The sequence below is a fragment of the Scyliorhinus canicula genome, chromosome 14 (assembly GCF_902713615.1).
Source record: "Scyliorhinus canicula chromosome 14, sScyCan1.1, whole genome shotgun sequence".
Classification (NCBI taxonomy): Eukaryota; Metazoa; Chordata; class Chondrichthyes; order Carcharhiniformes; family Scyliorhinidae; genus Scyliorhinus; species Scyliorhinus canicula.
The window spans coordinates 39,338,854-39,355,473 of record NC_052159.1 but is presented as its reverse complement, the minus strand read 5'-3'; the positions used below and the strand labels follow the sequence as shown (position 1 = coordinate 39,355,473).

The following is a 16,620-nucleotide window of genomic DNA, read 5'->3' as shown; positions in this document are numbered from 1 at the left end:
TCCATACATTTGCAAAGTAAATCAAGATCAGTGTGACCTTCAGAGACAACACACAATGCAACTGCATCAAGCAGTCGTCGTCATCTTGCTAAGTCTGCATGCTAAGCCCTCGTCGGGGCGACCGCTGCTGTTGTCGCAGGCGGCATGTTCTGCTCTGCACCAAGCGGCCCTGACCCTCACGAGACCATTGACCACAATGGCCAGTTCTCATCATCCTCCTTGGGTGAGGAGTATCCCACTCTGCAACACAAACTCCGCCACAAACCTGGCTTGGGGGCCGCTCTGCCAGAGGAGCTCTGGCTGGACCTGCACCGTTCCATGACTGATATGGAATCCGAATGAGAGGGCGACCCAAACTATGCACACCATTATCAATGGACCTTTCATAATTCCCCCTTCTCTGCATGTTCAGGAGAGAGGGAAAGTTCAATGGCACACTTCAAATCCAGTTTATTGGTACCACACAAGAGTCTGTCCTGTAACATTTCTGAGAGGGACGGCCCGTGCCTGCAGGACTCATCCAAACGTCACAAACGAGTTAATGAGTCTGTAACCGACTTACCAGTGGAACATATGGCATGTTAAATCGGTACCTTTGTACGATCACAGACGGTTTGGGGTCATCGTGGTCTGAAACCATTGCAACATGTTCATCAAACAACCTGGAATCCGGTGCAGCCGGGTTGGTCAAACATTGTTGATTCCAAATGTATGGGCCCTACAGGCGGTCAGAAGGAGAACTTTTGGTCTCCCCTGCCCCTCCCTCCCAATACCATTTGCTCGAAAGAAGTACCTCATGTGCTCTGCATACTGATTCCAATCCTCCAGCCCCGCACCCAAGGTATCCAATTTTATGAACAACCGCATCTTAAATACAAACTTACAATACACACTCAATACAAACTTACAACGGATAGGCGAATCGATGGGTGAATCCTCATCGCAGTTTAATAATTAATAAGGAAGCTGTCGTGAACGAAGGTGAATTTATTTACATATTTACAATTACATGCATAGTACAGCATCTCACTCCCAGTGCAGACCTCACTGGGAGAATAGATCTGACCAGGCCTGAGTTGAGCCTGTTTTTATCCCCTGCCTTAATGATGCCCAGGTGATTGGCCTCCGCCCCGTACCTGGCAGGCGTGTATTCCATGAGTCCCGCAGGGAGATCAGTGATTGTTTTCCCATGATCCTCATGGGGGTTAAAACACCTCCCTGTTGATCACGATTCTATGATTCCATGATCACCACTTGGAAGAAGTACTGAGGGTAACAAGGGTACATAATATACTCGGTGCACACACTCTTTAATGCCCATCACCAAGAGTGACTCAGTGGCACCACTATGTCGGAGTTCGGTCCCTCTTCGCTGGAATAACCAGCGGCACTGGTGATAATGGCAGCTGAGGTGGCAACACATTGGCGGTGGACGTGCCCGGATCTGGGGCTCTAGAGCTAGCTCAGGTGTGTCGGGAACGCGGCTGCGGAGATGGTCCACTTGTCGTTTAGACTTGCATCCCTGTGCCCGCATGCAAAATAAGACTGGCCCCACCAGTGCCAACACAATACCCGGAATCCATGTGGCCCCTTCACAAAAGTTTCGGATGTGCACCATACCCCAAGGGCGAATGTGTGCAAAAGCATACCCCGGCCTGCAACAGCCTTAGTCCTGGCCTGGCCACGGCAGATCTTTCCTCCAATGTCTGGGATGACCCAACTCAACCGGGTGCAGAGGCAGCAACCCATCTGCAATTCGGCCAGAGCGACCTATGCCATGGCCTGTGGCGTCATTTACTAGCAAAATAAGAAACGTACAAGTAGAGGCTCCCAGGAACCAGTGGGGTCTGTTTCTTCATGCCTTGTTTAAAGGTCTGGACTGCCGACTCCAGTAATCCATTTGAGGTTGGGTGATACGAGGCATTACTCACGTGGTGAATTCTGGTCATGGCCATGAACGCCCTAAACTCCGTACCAGCGAAAGTAATTCCGTTATCTGAAACCAGCACCTCAGGTATTCCGTACATGCTGAATGACTGTCGCAGCCACTTGATGGTGATCCGAGCGGTCATCAACTGCATTGAGTGTACCTCCATCCACTTCTAGTGGATGTCCATGACGATGAGGAGCATTGCCCCCTGGAATGGTCCCACAAAGTCTATGTGGAGGCAGGACCAAGGACGGCCCAGCCATCCTATTCTCATCGCCAGTGCAGAATTGCCAAAGTAGGTTGCATGAACCAGCAGGTAGAAAACAATAACAATGTTTATTCGATATACAATAAGTCTGCACTCCCGAAGAGTCTACCTCCCTGACCAGCCTGCACCCAGGTTGGGGTTTATATATAAGTTAGGATTCCCCTAGTTAAGGAGATGCCTTGCCCTCATTACTGGGGAAGTTATATTCCATGAAGGTCACGGAGAATTGGATTGGCTTTCTACTGTGACCTTCGTGGGGGTTATAACAGTCATGCATACTGAAAGCTGTACAATGGTAATGAGATAATGCACCATGGTCACAGTTGCAGAGGCTATCATTTATTACTTGGGTTAGGGTCATTTGAATGCTGTGAAAGGGGGAAAAGCAGGAGTGGAAATATTTAAATAAAAGATTAGAGGAAAAGTGCTGTAGAACTGACATGTTCTTGGACCGTAGAGAGGTGTTTACAGGAGATCTTTGTTTCTTTTCTCTGTAAACACACTTGGGGATTGTTCAAAATCATGAATATTCTTAAGCTGCCTCCAACATTAGGCTTCTTTTGTTTCTGTCTATTCCTTAAATTAAAAAGAAATGCATTCCGCCATTAATGCCATCTTTGAAGAAATCCTTTACCTAATTAAATTTTAATGTATGGTTTAAAGGAATAAATTGTAAGATCCAGAGGTTATGATTTATTTTACACTCATTATGCTAATTATAATTCACTTGCACATCATTCATGAATAATAGCATCAACAACTTGTGGGACATAACTCATAACCCATGGGCTTTCATAATGTGTCCTCTGTGTATTGATTTAAGATAAACATATATGCAAACATTAGGCAACAGTTAATTAAGAAGCAAAACTTAATAGAACTATGCACCATATGGAAAATTGGACCTTGGGTTCATTAATATTTTACGAATGAGCTGCAGCTGAATGCCACACCTCCACAGGCATTGAAGATGACGAATGTCAGACCACTTGCTTCATCTATAGCATCCTAGAAAGAGGATAAGAATGGACAACCTGGGAAAGGGAGGGGTTCGTGCATGATGTCAATTTTGTGAAGTTGGAGGTGCAACCCTAGCTTTAAAAAAAGACAAGATTTAAAAATAATTTGCCTTTTGTTGACAGCCAGTACAGCCACTGAAGAATTGTGAGCAGGGTAGGCACCTGATCCGCTCATTCAAAATTTCCCATAAAAGTCGGTGCCCGTGATATCTAAAAAATGGGTTTGAGGAATTTAGCCTGAATACAAATGCAGTTTGGCATGGCTCTTCCACTTGTGCACGTTTAAGCCTGAAAAATGGCTATAGTGTAAATCAATTTCTACTCCCACATCTCTTTGTTTAGTTTACTTTTTTTTAAAAAACAAGTGCAACTTAACTTACACATTCAGGCCGCTGGATAAAGATAGTAAGTAATATGGTGTTTTCCCATAAGCAAAGACAATCTCGGTTATCTCAAAGTGGTTAGTTGTTTTTAGCTAGAAATAGTGCATTAGAGAAGGAAAAAGGAGAGGGGGTATGGATTCATTGGAGCTGTGGATAAAAAGCCTTTCACATAGAATAACATCAGACCAATTGAATGTCACACTGCCACTGCCATCGTTTATATTTGACCAATTACTCACTGAATTTGTAAAATATTTTAGTATTATCAAATGACAGGATTTACCAGCATCTAGAAAAACATATTTGACAGAATAAAAGCTGTATTTCACTGAAGCATTGTCTAAAAGTACTACTTTGTTCGATTTATTCTTTCAAGCTATTCTTGCTTTGTAAGTTTAATATAATTGCTATTGCATTTATCTATTTATATTTTTGTAACAATTGCAAACTATAATATTTGTGCACATTAACAAGAACTGTCATGAGGTAAAAATGATTTAGTTTACAAACCACAATAATCTGCAAACTAAATTTGAATGCAGTTTACATCATAGATCATACAGTGCAGAAGGAGGCCATTCAGCCTATCGAGTCTACATTGGCCCTTAAGACCGCGCCACCATTCTATCCGCATAGCCCAGTAACCCCACACAACCTTTTGGACACTAAGGGGCAATTTAGCATACCCAATCCACCTAACCGGCACATCTTTAGTAGCCATGATGTGGAGATGCCGGTGTTGGATTGGGTAATCCAACACAGTAAGACGTCTTACAACATCAGGTTAAAATCCAACAGGTTTGTTTCACTGTTCCTTCCTCAGGTGAATCCTGAGGAAGGAGCAGTGCTCTGAAAGCTAGTGATTTGAAACAAGACTTCTTACTGTGCACATCATCTGGAGAAAACCCACGCAGACACAGGGAGAAAGTGCAAACACCACACAGACAGTCACCTGAGGCCGGAATTGAATCCAGGTCCCTAGAGCTGTGAGGCAGCTGTGCTAACCACTGTGCCACCGTGCTTTCATTTTCTGTCATGATACTTTTTGACTCTGACTCTTGACCCCATGAATAAAATGTTGAGGGCTCCCAAGGCAACTCCCTCCTGACTGTATGCCACTCTGTTATCATCTCTATTAGGTCTCTGCTGCCAATGGGACAGGACATAGATGGCGTTTTCTGGGATATTGTCGGGTATGATTCCGTGAATATGACTATATCAGGCAGTTGTTTTATATGCATTATAAATTATGGTACTTGCATTTCTGTAATGTTTTCCTAATCTTCTGTAATTGCATGGGAAATTGATGGAACCCCATAGATATGTTTTCCAGCTCAAATGATTCCCTGCTGGAGAAGCCGGGCAGATTGAAAAGGAGATATAACTATACATGTCATTTACAAACAAGAACTATGATCATTTTGAAGAGCAAATGCATTTCGCCAAAACCCGAAGGGTAGACCTGCATTTAAGGGGAAAAAAAAGCTGTTGACCTTGACCTCATCAACATACCTGTCACAGATGCACATGTCCATGAAAGTATTGGTAGGAGTAGCACTGTTCAGTCCTTGTGGACATGAAGTTCCACATTCACATTGAGGATATCCTCCATCGAGTTGTGTGGCACTACCACCATGCTAAATGAGATAGATTTTAAACAGATCAAGTCACTCAAAATTGAGAATCCATGAAATGCTATGGGCCTTCAGGAGCAGCAGAATTGTATTCAACCATAATCTGATTACCATCAAGCTGAGGGATGAAGGCTGACTCAGTGAAGAGTGGCGGGCATGTCAGAAGGAGCAACAGCATACCTGCTGAAGCTAAAACATAGGGCTCCTCGCATGCCAAACAGTAGAACGAGCAGGTGATAGACAGGACTCAGCGATCCCACAACCCATGGATCAGATCTAAGTTCTGCAGTCCTGCCACATCCTGTCATAAACATAAGAACTAGGAGCAGGAGTAGGCTATCTGGCCCCTCGAGCCTGCTCCGCCATTCAATGATCTTTTGGCTGATCTTTTGTGGACTCAGCTTCACTTTCCAGCCCGAAAAAACTATCTATCTTTATCTTAAAAACATTTAATGAAGGAGCCTCAACTGCTTCACTGGGCAAGGAATTCAATAGATTCACAACCCTTTGGGTGAAGAAGTTCCTCCTGAGCTCAGTGTTAAATCTACTTGCCCTTATTTTGAGGCTATGCCCCCTAGTTCTGCTTTCACCCGCCAGTGGAAACAATCTGCCCGCATCTATCCTATCTATTCCCTTCATAATTTTATATGTTTCTATAAGATCCCCCCGCATCCTTCTAAATTCCAATGATTACAGTCCCAGTGTACTTAACCTCTCCTCGTAATCCAACCCCTTCAGCTCTGGGATTAACCTAGTAACTCTCCTCTGCACACCCTCCAGCGCCAGTACGTCCTTTCTCAGGTATGGAGACCAAAACTGAACACAATACTCCAGGTGTGGCCTCACTAACACCTTATACAATTGCAGCATAACCTCCCTAGTCTTAAACTCCATCCCTCTAGCAATGAAGGACAAAACTCCATTTGCCTTCTTAATCACCTGTTGCACCTGTAAACCAGCATTTTGCGACTCATGCACTAGCACACCCAGGTCTCTCCGCACAGCAGCATGTTTTAATATTTTATCATTTAAATAATAATCCCTTTTGCTGTTATTCCTACCAAAATGGGTAACCTCACATTTGTCAACATTGTATTCCATCTGCCAGTCCCTAGCCCATTCACTTAATCTATCCAAATCCCTCTGCAGTCTTCCGGTATCCTCTGCACTTTTTGCTTTACCACTCATCTTCATGTCGTCTGCAAACTTGGACACATTTCACTTGGTCCCCAACTCCAAATCATCTATGGTAAAGGACAATTAAACAACCAACTGTAGGAGGAGGTGCCACAATTATCCCCATCCCCAATGATGTGGGAGCCTAGCACTTTGATGCAAAACACAGGTTGAAGCATTTGCAACTATCTTCAGCCTGAAGTACCTAGTGGATGATCCATTTTCACCTCTCCTCTTCTCAGTGATGAGGTAGACCAGAACCTCAGTGTAAAATAGAAAGCTGAAGCATTTGCAATAAATATTCACCTTTGTCATCTCCTGAGGTCCCCAGCATCATAGATGCCAGTCTTAACCAATATGATTCACTTCACGTGATATCAGGAAATGGCTGAAGGTGCTGTATACTACAAATGCTATGGGCCCCAACAACATTGCGGCAATAGTACTGAAGACTTGTGCTCCAGAACTAGCTGTGCCCCTAGCCAGATTGTTCCAATATAGGTATAACACTAATGTGGAAAATTGCCTCTGTCCTGTACACAAAAGGCAGAACAAATCTAACTCAGCCAGTTATTGCCCCATCAGCCTACTGCCGATCTTCAGCAAAGTGAAGGAAGGTGTCATGGAAAGTGCTATCAAATAGCACTTACTCAGATATACCTGCTCATTGACACTCAGTTTTGGTTCTCCCACAGCTCCTTATCTGAGTACAGCCTTGGTCCACACATTGGCAAAATAGCTGAACTCAGCTGAGGTGAGAGTGACTGCCTTTTATATCAAGGCAGCATTTTAATGAGAGTGGCTTCAAGGAGCCCTAGCAAAACTGAGTCAATGAGAATTGAAGGCAAAAACACTCCACAGATTGGAGTCACACTAGTGAAAGATGGTTGTGGTTGTTGTACATCACTCATCTCAGTCCTGGGAAATTGCTGCTGGAGTTTCTCAGGGTAGTCTCCAAAATCCAACCATCCTTAGCTGCTTTCTCCACAAACTTCACCATAAAGTCACAAGTGGGGATGTTCGTGGATGCTTACATAGTATTTACACAATGTTCACTATATGTGACTGCCCAGATACTGAAGCAGTCCATGTCTGTGTGCAGCAAGCCCTGGACAATATTCTGGCTTGGGTGATAAGCGGCAAGTAACTTTCTCATCACCCAAGGGCTAGGCAATGACTATTTCCATTAAAACAGATTCTCACTATTTCCCCATGACATTCAATTACATTAACATCACTGAATATCCCACTAGCAACATCTTGGAGGGATGGAGGTTACTATTAACCAGAAACTGAACTGTACCAGCTGTACAAATACTGCAGCTACAAGAGTAAATCAGTGCAGAGTGTAACTTATCACTTGACTCTCCAAAGCCTTTCCATCATCTACAAGATGCAAGACTGGAGTATGATAGAATACCATCCACTTGCCTGAGTGAGTGCAGCTCCAACGACACTCAATCGACTCAACACCATCCAGGCGAAAGTAGCCCGCATCCCCCATTAAACATTAATTACAAAAACCACCGGCGCATGGTGGCAACAGTGTGTACCATCTGCAAGATCGACTGCAGAATCTCACAATACCAGCATCTTCCGAACCTGAGACCTTCATCGTCTAGAAGGATATGAAAATGAAATGAAAAAATGAAAATCGCTTATTGTCACGAGTAGACTTCAAATGAAGCTACTGTGAAAAGCCCCTAGTCGCCACATTCCGGCGCCTATTCGGGGGGAGCAGATGGGTATATGGGTAGCAGATGCATGTGAACACCACCACGTGCAAGTTGTCCTCCAAGCTACTCCATCCTGAGTTGGAACTATATCGCTATTCCTTCACTGTCGCTGTGCCAAAACCTTGGAAATCGCTCACTAACAGCACTGTGCGGTGTACCTACACCACATGATATGCAATGTTTGAGGGAGGTGGCGCACCAGCATCTTCTCTTAAGAATGGGCAATAAATGCTGTCAGCAATGCCCTTATCCCTTGAATGGATAAATACAAATGAATCAATTATGCAATATAAATTGGAATGTTTGCAAGCCCTAATAATAGAATGCTTTGTTTAATTGGTATAGAGCTCAACGTGAAAATTGATCTGAGTCCTGAACTAGACTATGTTTCACTAATAATTCATTTTCTGAAGTTGAATTAATTCCTAAAAATAGAAAGTATAAAAAAGTTTAAAATATTGTAATTCTTGATTGAAAGGCTCTGCCACCAGTAATATCTGATCAAAATGAAATTGTAGAACTTAATTTTTTAAGAAAAATTAACTTTGCACTATTTAGTCTCATCTTTTTCAAATCAATTAATAAGTTAACCCAAGCAATATAATCCTTCCCGAATTAAAAAAATGAAACACTGCTTAATAAATAAATATATTTTGGTTCATAGTATGTTTACATAAATTGATCTTTGTGTTTCAGCATAGATTCATTCTAGTTTCTCTAATTATACTAACATCATACTTTGAACACAGGTTTTGAATCACACAGAACAGAAACTACTATATATATAATTCATTACTACAAATCATTTTCTAATTGATTTACTAGTGATATTCTACAAAGCAGTAATTGATCAAAAAAGTGGATGCCGCCGTTAATTAGCATATTCTATAACACAAGAAAATGAAAGACATTGAGCACCAGCTGCAAAATAGTCCTGTGCCAATGTGGGCCATTTAGAAGTAATTACTATCCATCTATTATGCTGCTGATTCGAAAGGTCATGCACCCTCTTCTGCATCCCCCAGTTGTAGACCTTCGACATGTGGTCAGTGCTATAATTATGCACAGAGAAAATCATCGCTGTAAATAAACTACTCAACAAGGCTGATTAATAAAAGCATTTAGCTCCTGAGTCTTGCTGGTTTGAAGCAGAAAACCTACATTTCTTGATTGCTGCAATGGAAACTATTTTCGTTGGAATTTGGGGGAATGTTCTTTAAAAAATAATTTCCTTTAAACAGGTTTAATCGCGTGGCTTTTTTGTCATGCATTGCATTTAGAATTCAACTATACCTGCCCTTATTATCAGATAAAACCCAGATGAATTTTATGTGTATTGCATAATCAGATAAAAATATCAGTGCTGTGAAAGGTAAGTTCAAAACAGTTGATCTCCTCGCAGCCACGTCTCTGTGATGCCCACATCGTACCCGCCAGTTTCAATGTGAAGCTCGTTCACCTTGTTTTGTATACTCTGCACATTTAGGTACAACACCCTCAGTCCTGCATTGATCACCCCCCCTCTCATTGTTGTCCCCTTTTTGGTTGTTCCTAAAGTTGGATCTCACCTCTTTCTATACTTTCTGTTCTATTACGCGTTCTGGAATCTTTACTGACCTCCCTTGAACCCTCGGCTGAATTTGCTTTCATTCTGAAAAATCTAATATGTTGAGTTAAATGATTTTTTGTGCATCTTATTTAATCAAATATATTTCATACAAAATTTGGCATTGATTTATTTTCCTCTTGAACTGTATACTATAAAAAAGTTACTTGCTAAAATTTACATAAAAGTGGACTTGGTCACAGTTTCCTTTAACCGTGCTTTGGAGTATATTAGATGCGCCAAGCCCATGAGAATTTGAAGACTTAATTGTAGTGGTATTTAAAGAAAAATGCACATTTATTGAAAGCATCAAAAAAGTAGGACCAATAAAAATGTTTCCATGGTGCGAGTTCAACTAATATAAACAACTAATATAAATCGCTTTGCGATTTCTAGCTGGGGAGGAGTCAACAGAAACATTACTAAGTGTCATTTTGGACGTGTTTTGCGGGGTATTCCTCGACAGCCGTGTTAGCGAGATTGCGGCCCGTAATAAATGGCACTTAGTGCTTGAAATGGGCTTCTCGCCATTTAAGGCTGATTCGCCAGACCCGTGCTTCAGCGTCTCACCGGTAACAAGGAGGAGCTCCCTCATGACTCAATCCAGTCAAGCATGGCAGCCTGCAGACTTGCTCCTCGCTTGGGCGATGTCAACCTCACAATGCTTCTCAACATTGCGGCTGTGAAATGGGACATCCTGTTCCCCTGAGGGGGTTGGAGGACCAGCAACAGGGTCACCAATACTGCCATGGAGTTAGTGGTAGTGGCTGTCAGTGCGGGCACCATGACAAGGAGGACCGCCTTGCAATGTTGATAGAAGAACAATGACCTCCACCGAGCTGCAAGGGTATGTTACCATCTCTCTCCTGGCATCAGTTCCGCCTGCCATCTCTCAAATTCCCAAACAGTGCCCCCCATTCTCAAAGACCTCTCTTTGTTCCCGCAGGAGAAGATAACTCATAAAAGGTTGAAAAGGGCCAAGCTGGGTATAAGAGTACCAGAGAGCCAACTCCTCACCCCCAATGAGAAATCAGCCCTGAAGATTGTGAGGTTGACTGGGGAGAGAGCAGTCACTGACAGCGAGGTTGGTGTGTGCCACAGAGGTGAGGATCTGCTGCCCCCTCACCCAGGTGACCTGTCTCAAGTGAGTTGGTCATGTCAGACAAAATTATCCTTCCCTCTCACTGACCCCATGTCCAGTGTCTCGCCGGATCTCCATCTTGCAGAGCCAGGCCAGCTGAAGTCGTCCCCCCCCCCCCCCCTCCCCCCGAGCCAGGCCAGCTGAAGTCATTCCCGCCCCCCACCACCACCACCATCACCATTACCCAAGAGCACTCCTCCGAGGAGACCACTGACAAGCTGTCACAGCTATCTTCCGCTCCTTCCACCAGTGTAGAGACACACACCTCAATGGGGGACATGAATGGACTGGTTTCTGGGGTGCAATTTGTTGAGCACCACACAGTTGCTAATGTACATCAGGTGGAGGCAGGAAATCCAAGTGAGTCAGCAATTGGAGGTCTGCTGGATCCCAGGACTCTGCTGAATCTCAGATGCTGAACCTCTGGACAAAGTTATAGCACAGCTGGTGCAGGTGCTAGGGCACGACCGTGAGATTCAGGAGAGGGTGTCATCGATATTCCAGGGAGTGCATAGCTGATTGGAAGAGTCTCAAAGGCTACGGGTGCAGGCACAGCGTGACACCGAAGCCAACATTGCTAGGGTGGCAACAGCAACGGAAAGCCTGGAGCATGACCTCAGTGTATTGAGTAGTGGTACCCAAGGCATGGATCAGTCTGTGACGACCAGACTTGAGGGTCTTGGCATCATGTCCCAGTCGCTGAGGGATGTGTCCCAGATGCAAGTGGGCATTGCCGGGGCACTGCAGAGTGTGGCACAGTCACTGAGGGGCATCGCTGAGGAAGGCACCAGGACTGGTAGAACCAGATGACCCAAAGGTCTCTAGTGCTCACTCAGCTGCCCCTCCATCCCATGGAGACACCCAGAGCCCTACAAGCAACGTCATGGAGGAGGAAGCACTGGAGGCCAACCCTGGGGCTGCCACTAAGGAGGCAACGTTGCTTTCCAGTTCTTCCGAATCCCCCATCCTGATACCGGCGCATCTCTCAAGGGCAGCGGGCAGAACAGGGTGGTACGGCAATGACAGCGACATCAGTAAGTCGGCCAGCCCCCCCCCCCCCCAATCTCCATGCCCTCCAGAGAACGTCCGCAGTGGGCATCAAAAACCACAGGAGCAAAATGCAGCAGCTGCTTCCACGTCGTATGTGCATCCTGGGGACACACCTAGATGTGGCAGTAGATCATGTAAGATAAAGAATATTGAGTGGGCACTGGGTTGGGGGGGGGGGGGGGCGGGGGGAGTGCACAATCTGTCACCAGAGGGAATGAAAATGTCCAGTGTTCACTATTAAAACATGTTACACCTGATGTATGTGAGGCCTCTGCCACGTTAATCTTTGCAGTGGGCCTGCCTGAACACCCCCCCGTTTCCCTCCTCCTCACGCCCCCCTCCCCCCAGACATAGTGGTCCAAGATCAAATGCCCCCAATACAGACCCAATTTGTAGGATGGGTGTGAGCACTCTGTAGAAAGGCAGGAGTCAGACTTTGGCATAAACTGAGGAGGGCCAGAGCTTCCCTCACAGCAAGTGATCACTCTCCTGTCATGTATATTGACCCGCTGACAGTCCTGATGCAGGCCCATCTTCCTGGGTTGATGTTACACAGACCCTAGGAGGGTGGAATAGGGTAGTTGAGCATGGCAGCACAATCAATGGCAGTCACCAATTAATAGCACGGTAGCACGCTAGCATTGTGGATAGCACAATCGCGTCACAGCTCCAGGGTCCCAGGTTCGATTCCGGCTTGGGTCACTGTCTGTGCGGAGTCTGCACATCCTCCCCGTGTGTGCGTGGGTTTCCTCCGGGTGCTCCGGTTTCCTCCCACAGTCCAAAGATGTGCAAGTTAGGTGGATTGGACATGATAAATTGCCCTTAGTGTTGGGTGGGGTTACTGGGTTATGGGGATAGGGTGGAGGTGTTGGTCTTGGGTAGGGTGCTCTTTCCAGGAGCCGGTACAGACTCGATGGGCCGAATGGCCACCTTCTGCACTGTAAATTCTATGATCTATGAATCTGCACCTCCACATTTTGACACTCAATTAAGGATGGCAGGCAGGTCCAAGAAGGCCTGAAGCCCTTTGGTGGCTGAAGATCCCACTTGGAGTGGTGGGCTCTACTGAGGCAGGTAGGGGACGATGAGAGTGCCTCAGAGTGGAGCTCTGAAGCCTTCAGAAAATTTAAAGGTAAAGAATGGCTACTGCTGTTAGTTGGTCATTGTTGAGGGGAGACCCCTCCATAGGAGAGCTTATGGCCATGCTGTGGTCTTCTCATCGTCTCAGGATGGTTTGAACAGAGGTATTGATGCCCCCAGCTTGTTGCAGGGACAATCCTGGTGGTGTTAGAAGCTTTCCATTCCAATTTCTAATTGGTTCCTTAATTGTAAGTTGCTGTTGTCTGGACTCCAACTTTGGCATGATTGCTTAGAGCCGGAAACGCTTTGGAGTCAACCTACGTTCATATATTAGAACATAGAACATACAGTGCAGAAGGAGGCCATTCGGCTCATCGAGTCTGCACCAACCCACTTAAGCCCTCACTTCCACCCTATCCCTGAAACCCAGTAACCCCTCCTAACCTTTTTGGTCACTATGGGCAACTTATCATGGCCAATCCACCTAACCTGCACGTCTTTGGACTGTGGGAGAAAACCGGAGCACCCGGAGGAAACCCACGCAGACACGGGGAGAACGTGCAGGCTCCGCACAGACAGTGACTCAGCGGGGAATCGAACCTGTGACCCTGATGCTGTGAAGCCACAGTGCTAGCCACTTGTGCTACCGTGCTGCCAATTGTTCCAATCCCGTCTCCAACCCCATCTGAATGTGGCTAGTATTCGGCCCTTATTTTCCAAGTAGTTTGTGGCTTCCTGATTGCGACCAAAATGTACAACCTCACACTTATATATACCAAAGTTAATTTACCTGTTACACACATATTCTACAAGTTTATTAATTTCTTCCTTTAATATGTTGAATGCTTCCGGTGTATTATCTGCACAGTACCATTTAACCTTGCGCACAAATTTTGAAATTGTTCTTCCAACTTTCAAGTCCATATCATTAATGTTAATGTTGAACAACAGTTAGACATAGAATTTACAGTGCAGAAGGAGGCCATTCGGCCCATCGAGTCTGCACCGGCTCTTGGAAAGAGCACCCTACCCAAGGTCAACACCTCCACCCTATCCCCATAACCCAGTAACCCTAAGGGCAATTTTGGACACTCAGGGCAATTTATCATGGCCAATCCACCTAGCCTGCACATCTTTGGACTGTGGAGGAAACGGGAGCACCCGGAGGAAACCCACGCACACACGGGGAGGATGTGCAGACTCCGCACAGACAGTGACCGAAGCCGGAATCAACCTGGGACCCCGGAGCTGTGAAGCAATTGCGCTATCCACAATGCTACCAAGTGCGGCCCTATCTGCCCTATTTGTCCTATCACATCTTTGTGGACCAGGACTTCTCATTATTTTTTTTTTTTTATAAATGTTTTTATTCAGTTTTCATTCTCATTATTTACCAATCTGAATAACTACTGTTAACCCCACACTGTATTTTAGTTCCGTTAACCTCACACTATAGGCGGAATTCTCCGCTCCCCGCGATGAATCGGGAAGGCCACTCCTCGCACCCTATTCCCCCCCCCCCCCCCCCCCCCCCCCCCCGGGGACTAGGAGCGGCGCTCCGTAAATCTCCGCCGGGCCTTGATGCTTGTGTCAAGACGGCGCGCCGAGAATTACGCGATGGCGGCGCCTAAGTGACGTCAGCCGCGCATGCGCAGGTTGGCCGGCTCCAACCCGCGCTTGCGTGGCTGACGTCACGACGGCTGACGGCTCCAGCCCGCGCATGCGCGGTTGCCATCTTCCCCTCCGTTGCCCCGCAAGACGTGGCGGCTTGATCTTGCGGGGCGGCGGAGGGGAAAGAGTGCGTCCCTTTGAGACGCCGGCCCAACGATCGGTGGGCACCGATCGCAGGCCAGTCCCCTCCCGAGCACGGCCGTGGTGCTCACTCCCCTCTCTGCCCCCCACAAGCCACAAACGAGCATTTGCCGCCCATGTTCATGACGGCAGCGACCAGGTTTGGATGCTGCCATCGTGAACCGGTCGGGAGCATCAGGTCTCTCGGCCCATCTGGGCCGGAGAATCGCCGGTCGGCGTGAAAAACGGCGAGCAGCGATTCTTCCGAGCGGGAGGTGGGAGAATCGCGGGGGGTGCCAGGGCGGCGTGTCATGCGTCGCTCGGCCCTCCCGCGATTCTCCTACCCGGCGTGGGGAGCGGAGAATCGCGCCCTATGTTTTCAGTTATTAGATAGTCTAATATCCATTCTGTTAGTTACCTGTTGACGCCACATGTTCTGAATTCAGTCATCAGTCAAATATATTTTGGGAATCCAAATATATTGCCCTTTCTGCATTACGCAATTACCTTTTGTCAGCCATGCACAGTTGATAACATTCTCCCCTTTGAATCACAAGGTTGTGGGTTTAGAGCTTGAATTCAGCAATCTAGGTTGGCATATAGTGCAGTACCGAAGGAATGCTGCACTGTGATGCCATCGTTCGGATGAGATTTTAAATCAAGGCCCCGACTTTGATTCTCCGTTCCTGTTGACAGCGGTTGTGAGGCAAACTCACCATGGAGAATCCAGCACCCCATCTACCCTCTCGAGGACATAAAATATCTAACACAATTTTAAAGAAGAGAAAGGGAGTTCTTCAGGTGTTCTGGCCAATATTTATCCCTCAATCAACATCACAAAAGCACATTATTTGGTCATTGGCACATTGCTGGTTTGATCATTTGCAGCATACAAATTGACTGCCATGCTTCCTAGAAGACAGCAGTTAACACACGTAAAAGTATGCCTTTGGTTCTAAAGTGTTTTGAGTCATCTGGTAGTTGTGATAAGTCCTTTTTCCTTTTATCGTTTGTTTTTAAATAATTCAATTAAGTTCGTCAAGCATGATCCCTTTTGTAATCCATGCAAACTTATATTTTCAGTTTCCAAATGAACTTCTTTTATATCTATTTATAACCTCTTCTTATTTACCATTCTTCTTTCTATTGCATCTTTGAGTGCCAGTATTTTTTCCATCACTGACATTGAGCTCATTGGCTTATGTTTTTTCTTTCTTCTTTAATGTGTTAAAGGAGTTTGAAGAAATGTGCAAAATTGTTACTTACCTGGCTGCAGTTTTTCTAACCTTTGTAAGTTTTACCCACACCTGTTATAATGCTCTCTCTGCTCTTTTCATTTATCTTGATAACCTGACATGATTTCAAGGCAGAGATGATGATCCAATAGTCTGCAAATGTGTATTTTGTTTACCGGTGCTGTTGAAAGTCTCTGCAGCCTTGCGTGCTATTAGGCTAGTCCGTGTACTCTAGAATGTACTGTATCTTATTTTAAGTTAATCACCTATTGCTTTAAACAAATTTATTTGTAATCTTTTACAGGCCTGGTGTGTATGAAGTCCAGTACCTCTGTCGTAGAGTTGGTTATGTTGCTGTGTTCACAGGTAAAGCACTTCAAAGGAATATTTCCAAAACTTTGAAGTTTAGTTTCTATTTAGACATGAAAAATGTCAATCATTTCCAAAAATCTAAAAATAGAGATGATTCTTAGAGCATTACGATTTATGAAAGTTGAAAAAAAATGGATCCATGGCTAATGCTCTTGGGACACAGATTCAGATTCCACCACAGGAACTGGTGGAATTTGAA

The 16,620-nt window shown here is 45.4% G+C and overlaps 1 protein-coding gene across 8 annotated transcripts in view; it reads left to right on the top strand.

Moving 5' to 3' along the window:
• nbeaa (neurobeachin a) overlaps nt 1–16,620 on the top strand; it is a 1,044,979-nt gene that overhangs the window by 501,359 nt on the left and 527,000 nt on the right. For all 8 annotated transcript variants that reach the window (XM_038817846.1, XM_038817850.1, XM_038817848.1 and 5 more), the window contains exon 35: nt 16,354–16,415. In XM_038817846.1, the coding sequence (XP_038673774.1) occupies nt 16,354–16,415 (62 nt within the window). The remainder of the gene's footprint in view (nt 1–16,353; nt 16,416–16,620) is intronic.